This window comes from Stereum hirsutum (genome assembly GCF_000264905.1).
Source record: "Stereum hirsutum FP-91666 SS1 unplaced genomic scaffold STEHIscaffold_2, whole genome shotgun sequence".
In the NCBI taxonomy this organism is placed as follows: domain Eukaryota; kingdom Fungi; phylum Basidiomycota; class Agaricomycetes; order Russulales; family Stereaceae; genus Stereum; species Stereum hirsutum.
In genome coordinates this window covers 3,618,264-3,625,374 of record NW_006763132.1, presented here as the reverse complement: position 1 = coordinate 3,625,374, position 7,111 = coordinate 3,618,264, and the positions used below count along the sequence as shown (strand labels likewise).

The following is a 7,111-nucleotide window of genomic DNA, read 5'->3' as shown; positions in this document are numbered from 1 at the left end:
CTTGAGGAGTACAAAGAGAGAGTACAGCGGCTCGATTCCTATGATGGCACAGTCTATACGACGTGGAACATCAGCTTCGAGCGTCTTCTGCTGCGAAACCCACTAGCGGCCGATTTCCTTCGTGTCTGCGCCTTCATGCATCACGAGTTCATTTCCGAATTCATCTTCAGAAATGCGGCTGCCAAGCTCCGGCTGTTGACATTTGAGGACAACATTCCGCCTTCGGAGGTCGTGGTGTCTTGGGTCACAGACTTTCTTCGTTCATTCACGACTACCAATGAGAGCACTTGGGACGCCAGTACTTTTTTTCGGGTAGTACAAGATCTGTGTTCATACTCCCTCATGAGTGATTCAGGAGGTAGCAATCTATCCGTTCATCTCCTGGTACAGGATTGGACTCGAAATTATGACATCAATCCAGTCATTCCAAGCTATGCATCATTTATTTTGGGCCTATCAATATCACATTCTTATGGCCATGATGGGATGCCAAATTACAATGCCGATTTCCGCAGATTGCTTCTACATGTCCAAGAGGTCCAGTGTCACGATAGTCATCTGGCCATATATACAGCAGACTGGTTCGGGGGACTATATCGTGATAGTGGAAAGTACAAGGATGCAGAAATTATGCAGAAAATGGTGCTGGAGGTGAAGAAGCGGGTGCTCGGCGAGGAGCATCCTGACACACTGATCAGCATGGGCCATCTTGCATCAACATACTCGAATCAAGGCCGGTGGAAAGATGCGGAGAAGCTGGACGTGACGGTGGTAGAGGCGACAAAGCGTGTGCTCGGCGAGGAGCATCCTGAAACACTGATCAGCATGGGCAACCTTGCCTCGACATACATGAATCAGAGTCGGTGGACGGATGCGGAGAAGCTGGAGGTGACGGTGCTAGAAGCAAAGAAGCGTGTGCTCGGCGAGGAGCATCTTGAAACACTGATAAGTATGGGCAACCTTGCATCAACATACCGGAATCAAGGTCGGTGGACGGATGCAGAGAAGCTGGACGTGGCGGTGCTGGAGGTGGAGAAGCGTGTGCTGGGCGAGGAGCATCCTGAAACACTGATCAGCATGGGCAACCTTGCATCAACATACCGGAATCAAGGTCAATGGGCGGATGCGGAGAAGCTGGAGGTGACGGTGTTGGATGCGATGAAGCGGGTGCTCGGCGAGGAGCATCCTTCAACACTGATCAGCATGGGCTATCTGGCATCAACATACTGGAATCAAGGTCGGTGGGCGGATGCAGAGAAGCTGCAGGTGACGGTGGTGGAGGTGATGAAGCGCGTGCTCAGCGAGGAGCATCCTTCAACACTGATCAGCATGGGCAACCTTGCATCTATATACCAGAATCAAGGTCAGTGGGCGGATGGAGAGAAGCTGGAGGTGACGGTGGTGGAGGCGCAGAAGCGGGTGTTTGGCGAGGAGCATCCTGAAACACTGATCAGCATGGGCAATCTCGCATCTATATACCGGAATCGAGGTCGGTGGGCGGATGCGGAGAAGCTGGAGGTGACGGTGCTGGTTGCGAGGAAGCGTGTGCTCGGCGAGGAGCATCCTGAGACACTGATCAGCATGGGCAATCTTGCATGGACATACCGGAATCAAGGTCGGTGGACGGATGCGGAGAAGCTGGAGGTGACGGTGGTGAAGGCGATGAAGCGGGTGCTCGGCGAGGAGCATCCTCACACACTGACCAGCATGGGCAATCTTGCAGCAACATACCGGAATCAAGGTCGGTGGACGGATGCGGAGAAGCTGGAGGTGACGGTGATGGAGGCGAGGAAGCGTGTTATTGGAGAGGAGCATCCTTACACACTACAGAGTATGGACAACCTCATTACAACATATCACAAACTGGGTCGGTTGTCTGACGCAGGAAGGCTCGAGGCGGAGGTAAGAGAGATCAGGAAGAGACTCGTTCCGATTGACCATGATGTATAAATGTGCAGTTGTTCCTCTACTATTGATTCGTATGAGCTGTGTACGGGCTGACTGATGTGATATGTACAATATTTGTGCTTGTAGTTCATGATGACTTTATTCTATAACGAGACCTGTACGTTCAATATATGGTTGTAGCCAAGCAAATCAGAAACGAGCTAGCCTTGTAGAGTTGTCTCTCGTCACTACAGGGTATACTCGCTGCATACGGCTTGCAGTATCTTCACGTGAAATCCAATCAAATGGCAGATTTTGAAAGAGAAGTAGTCGAAAGGGGGTTGATCCAGGACCAGCGCGAACAGAGAAACACCTACATTCCAATTAGTGACCCGACTTGAGACCTCAATCACACATTGTTCAACCACAAAGCAGCTGTGTTTGGATGACAAGGTTGAATTTGAGCGAATTCAATCGGGCATGCGAAGGTGCAGACTGTAACAATGAAGAACCGACATAAATGTTCCACCAGAAGAAGAAACAAGAGCAGTGAAACTAAGTAACAGAAGCAAAAGAGCGAACCATACCGTTTATTCTGTGGACTGCCTCCAGTTCCTCCGTATCTGTCCAGCGACCTTGATGATGGCACATCGAAGCCTTCTGCAGTAGTAGTAGAGCTTACAGCATTAGCGGTGACGATCGTTCACAGGTCTTGGCGGCACATAACAAAGCGAACGTCGAAGATGTGCGACGCAAAGACGGAAAAGGAAGACGACTGAAGGAAAAGACAGCGACCAATCCGAAATCGCGGTTGAGTGACCAGTGCGTAGAAATTCAAAGACGTACCTCGCTGGTACTATAACTCCTCTCCATCTCCGTCGCCGCCACCACTGCCATCCGATCGACGGCTCATACAAAAGTATGACCAGACGAGATGGAGTACGATGGCCTACCGGAGGAAACGGAGGAGAGAAAAAAGACGTGATGCGTGGAGAAAATAGTTTTGAGGTGGAATAAGAGTATAGAATGCAGATCCGGACAGAAAACCCAGCAAATGCCTTGCCTACGACCGCCTATGCCGGAAAGTAAGAGTGTGGCAGGAGTGTAGCAGTATGAGTGTGATTGTGATTTCTACAAGGGCGGCAAGGTGAGTCGGAGTCAGAGCGAGCGTGAGCCTGGTCGAAGTTCGCATCCAGAGTTCATTGATGCTCAGTGTCTGTATACGCCGTATGGTACGACGTCGTCAGGCGAACGAGCTACCATGTGTCCGAAGGAACGATCGATAAACAGAACATGAATCCAGTCTGAGACCAGTCGACGCGAAGTCGATTCCAGCCAAGTAGAGCAGAGTGAGACCTGTTCGTTGCAGCCTGCCACACCATGTCGGTTGATAATGGAACATCAACTACAAGCACAAAGAAGGAAAGCCAGATACGGTCGACGGTCGACGGTCCTGAGCCTTTGAAGTTGAAGGTTGAAGCTGGTGCTGTCGAAAACAAAAAACCGGACGCGAGTCAGAAAACGCGCCAGTTTTTTCCGCTGCGGCGTGCCACGACAAGCCGGCCAACTTGCAGTGCTACAAATCACCTGTAACAAGCACAATCATTAAATACAAAGACGGTCGACGGTCAGCCGTCGAAGTTGAAGCAGCTGCAGACGATGCCGAAAGAAAATCGACAGAACGCGGACTAGAAAACGCACCAGCTTTTCCACTGCGGCCTACCACGACAGGTGAGACAATTTACGGTACCAAAAGAGAGTGAAAAACAAGCACAGAAAGGGGAAACAAAGAGAGTCGACGATAGACCTTCAAAGTCGAAGCTTCAAGCCAGTGCTGTGGAAAGACAACGGAAAGAAAACCGTGCCACCCTTTGTTCGCCACGACGATGACGCAACACCTTCTGATCCTAACAAGCACAAACAAATGTCCAAACCTGCATCGTGATCTTGATTCGTAGCCGTTCGTCTTGTTTTGTTTTTGCCCTGATTTCGAGCCAGGTTCGAGCTTCCGGTATCCAAATGGTTGATTGAGTGGCTTCGTTCTGTGGATCTCTTCGTTTCTTGTCTTGTCTCGTCTTGGGCTAGCGGTGTCTCAGGTCTCTTTCGTTGCGGGAGTTGGGATCGAGCTCGCGTGGCTTGCAAAGACGTGGCAGCTTCTGTCCTCTGCGATCTGGTAGGAGTTCACCATGTCTATTCGGGCTTTCCTCTCTACGCGAACATTCCCTCTCCCCAAGACCCTGTCCTCTACCCTCCCGCGGCTCATTTCCACAACCACCGCCACCACTCCTCCGCGCCCTCCTCCGCGCCTTCCCCGCTACATCCCCTCCCAACTCGACTCCGTCGAAAACCCAGAATGCTATCACCCCTGCGGTCTACCTCCCCTCTCCATCCACGATGCATTGCACAACGGGCCGCATAGGTATAAAATACTGCATAAACTCGGTTTCGGCGGATCCTCTACTGTTTGGCTAGCGAGGGATTCAGAAGGAGGGAGGTTGGTTACAATCAAAGCGATGAGGGCTGACGTACTCGCTGGGCCGAAGACGATCGACGACCTCCCCGACGTCCGCATCCCTAACCTCCTCCACGCCACTTCTGTCTCGAAACACCTCCTCACCCCCCTCTCCGCCTTCACCCACCTCACCCCCAACGGCCTGCACCCCTTCCTCGTCTTTCCCTTCTTCGGACCGAGCGTGCAGGCTATGTATGATACCCCTGGCCGGGTGCGCGGGAGTAGACGATTGAGGGGGGAGGTGGCGAGGAGGGTGAGTAGGGAGGTTGGGGGGGCGGTTGGGGGGATGCATAGAGTGGGGGTTGTACATGGGGGTGCGCTCTTTGTCTCTTCTATTCCCTTTTCTCTCGGTGCCGTCTCCACTGTATTTAAAACTGAACCTGCGGGTATAGATATCACGACATCCAACATCCTCTTTCGCCTCTCCACTCAAATCAAATCCTGGTCCGACACCTACATCAACGCCTACTTCGGACCCCCCGAAACCGAACCCGTTCGCCTTCGCCGTCCTGACGAACCCCTCGGACCCCACGTGCCACCCGAACTCGTAGCTCCCATCCCAGACTCTCTTATGCGCGATCTCATGTATGTACAAGAAAGCGTTGTGCTGTCCGATTTCGGGCAGTCCTACGTAGGCGTGCCTCCGAAAGACTATCAACCCGGCACATCACTAAACTACCTCGCACCCGAAACGTATTTCGACGGTCGAACAGGGCTCGGAACAGACATCTGGGCCCTCGGATGCGCGATTTTTGAGAGTAGAGCGGGGTTTCCGTTATTCGAGGCGTTTTTGGGAGGTACGGGGGATGTGGCGCGCGAGTGGGTTGAGGTGTTTGGTGAGATGCCTGAACCGTGGTGGGATGCGCTCGAAGAGAGGAGAGGTTGGGATGGGGTGGAGGTGGTGCCGGGTACGAGTTCGATTCGAGAGAGGTTGAGGGAGATCGGGACGATGGATGAGTCGGATGGGTATGAGGGGAGGATGATGGAGGTGCCGGGGACGAGGTTGGAAGAGGACGAGGTGGAGTTGTTGGGAGATTTGTTGGAGGGGATGGTTAGGTATCGGCCGGAGGAGCGATTGGAGATTAGGGAGGTGTTGGAGCACCCGTGGTTTGAATTTGGGATGTGAAGTGTCGAATATGTTTTGTTTTGTTTTTGCTTTCGTGTCGCTTTCATGTTTTAGTGTACGCACTGCTACCTACGCCACAACTCAACCCATTCCGAACCTCTGGCCACACCTCTCTCGCGAAATGAGCTCGGTCCAGCCAAGAACGACGTTCGAGTTGCGTTCCCGAGTCTCGACCCACCCAGGCACCGGGCCGGCCCAAGAACACAGCTCACGACGGAGTTTGCGCATTGCACACACACACACACACCATCGTCTAAACTTGACGCTTTGCCTGCCGTGTGCGCTGTGCTGAGTTTCGAGCCTGTTTGTTTTTGTAACAAGTAGAGCTTCTGTTCTCCCTATTCCGAGTCTTGTGTCGTGCGCGCCCCCATTCTAGGACGGATCCATGCCATCCCGGACGCGCATCCTTTCCAGCTCATATCTCTTTCTTTCCTTCATAATCCTCCAGACCGCCTAAATAATCGTAATCCCTCATATATCCCCACCGCGATCGCATCACCCACATTCCACGCAAATCACACTCAGCAACGATGCAAGTCCAAATCGTGTCCGACCTCCACCTCGAGCTCGACCGCCCGCGCAAAGGCGCATACCAATACGAGCTGCCCGTCAAAGCGCCGAACCTGGTGTTGATAGGCAATACGGGCTGCACGGTGGACGAGAAATTGTTTGTGTGGCTTAAGGCGCAGTTGACGAAGTTTAGGCTTATATTCTATGTTTCTGGGAATAAGGGTGCGTTGTTCTTCTCTTGCTGTGTAGTGGGTGTGGCACCGAAGCTGACTGAGCGAATCCACCCACACAGAGCAATGGGGCTCCTCCGTCGTACGTCTTCCCTTCCCGCTCTCCTCCCCTCCTCTCCTCTCACACTGTCGTACAAGTAGATCGAATCCACCGAACGTCTCCGCGCCTTCGCCCGCTACGTAAACCAAGACGACGCCTCCGGCACCTTCGTCTACCTCAACCGGAACCGCTACGACGTCGACCACACCCTGACCATCCTCGGCTGCACGCTCTGGTCGCAATCCAGGCGGGGAACACCAACCCGTGGTTTTTGTCCTGGGAGTCGACGTCGAAGATGTACTATCTTCCTCTTTGCGAGTCTGAACCCTTACTTACCTTTACGTTCATATTTATTGTTGAATACACAGGACTGTCATACATGCGTTCTTGTTGCTCGTATCCCTGTGCTTGTCCGCAGGCTGTGGCGGTCTGTCAAATTGGGAACGAACTAGCAAAATAGCCCATGAAGCAGTGCATGAATTCGATATATTGTCCATTTATAGCGTGCAACTTGGTTATTCTCAGCGTCAGTGCTCTTGAAATAACTCACTCCACGCTGGAACCGCCTTGTACCGCACTCAGCAATTGCGAGTACGGGCAGAGGGTTCACGGCGCTACTACTCTCTTTCCCTCCCTTACTCTCCCTCCCTCTCGCTCGCATCTCACTCTGCGTGCTAACAGGACAATATGTCGGAACCAGCTTCAACTGAAGGTCTGCGTTTACTTGCTTTGGGTATGTTCTGCTCAGTTTCTTTGTACCCAGGCTATCTCTGATATTTGTTGATAGATGGCGGCGGCATCCGTGG

General features: G+C 52.6%; 3 protein-coding genes across 3 annotated transcripts; all 3 read left to right on the top strand.

The window, feature by feature from the left end:
• Positions 1 to 639: 639 nt before the first annotated feature.
• STEHIDRAFT_153285 (TPR-like protein) lies at positions 640 to 1,950 on the top strand (the record flags this gene model as incomplete). The annotated part of the gene is made up of 1 exon (XM_007300258.1): positions 640 to 1,950. The coding sequence occupies one exon, from the start codon at positions 640 to 642 to the stop codon at positions 1,948 to 1,950; it is 1,311 nt and encodes a 436-aa protein (XP_007300320.1).
• A 2,123-nt stretch (positions 1,951 to 4,073) lies between these two features.
• On the top strand, positions 4,074 to 5,525 carry STEHIDRAFT_50073 (kinase-like protein; the record flags this gene model as incomplete). Its single annotated transcript, XM_007299334.1, has 2 exons — positions 4,074 to 4,713; positions 4,792 to 5,525. The coding sequence occupies 2 exons, from the start codon at positions 4,074 to 4,076 to the stop codon at positions 5,523 to 5,525; spliced, it is 1,374 nt and encodes a 457-aa protein (XP_007299396.1).
• Positions 5,526 to 6,055: 530 nt separating this feature from the next.
• On the top strand, positions 6,056 to 7,015 carry STEHIDRAFT_153283 (uncharacterized protein; the record flags this gene model as incomplete). The annotated part of the gene is made up of 4 exons (XM_007300257.1): positions 6,056 to 6,257; positions 6,328 to 6,347; positions 6,407 to 6,572; positions 6,987 to 7,015. 4 exons carry the CDS (start codon positions 6,056 to 6,058, stop codon positions 7,013 to 7,015), a joined length of 417 nt encoding a protein of 138 aa, XP_007300319.1.
• Between the last annotated feature and the right edge of the window lie 96 nt (positions 7,016 to 7,111).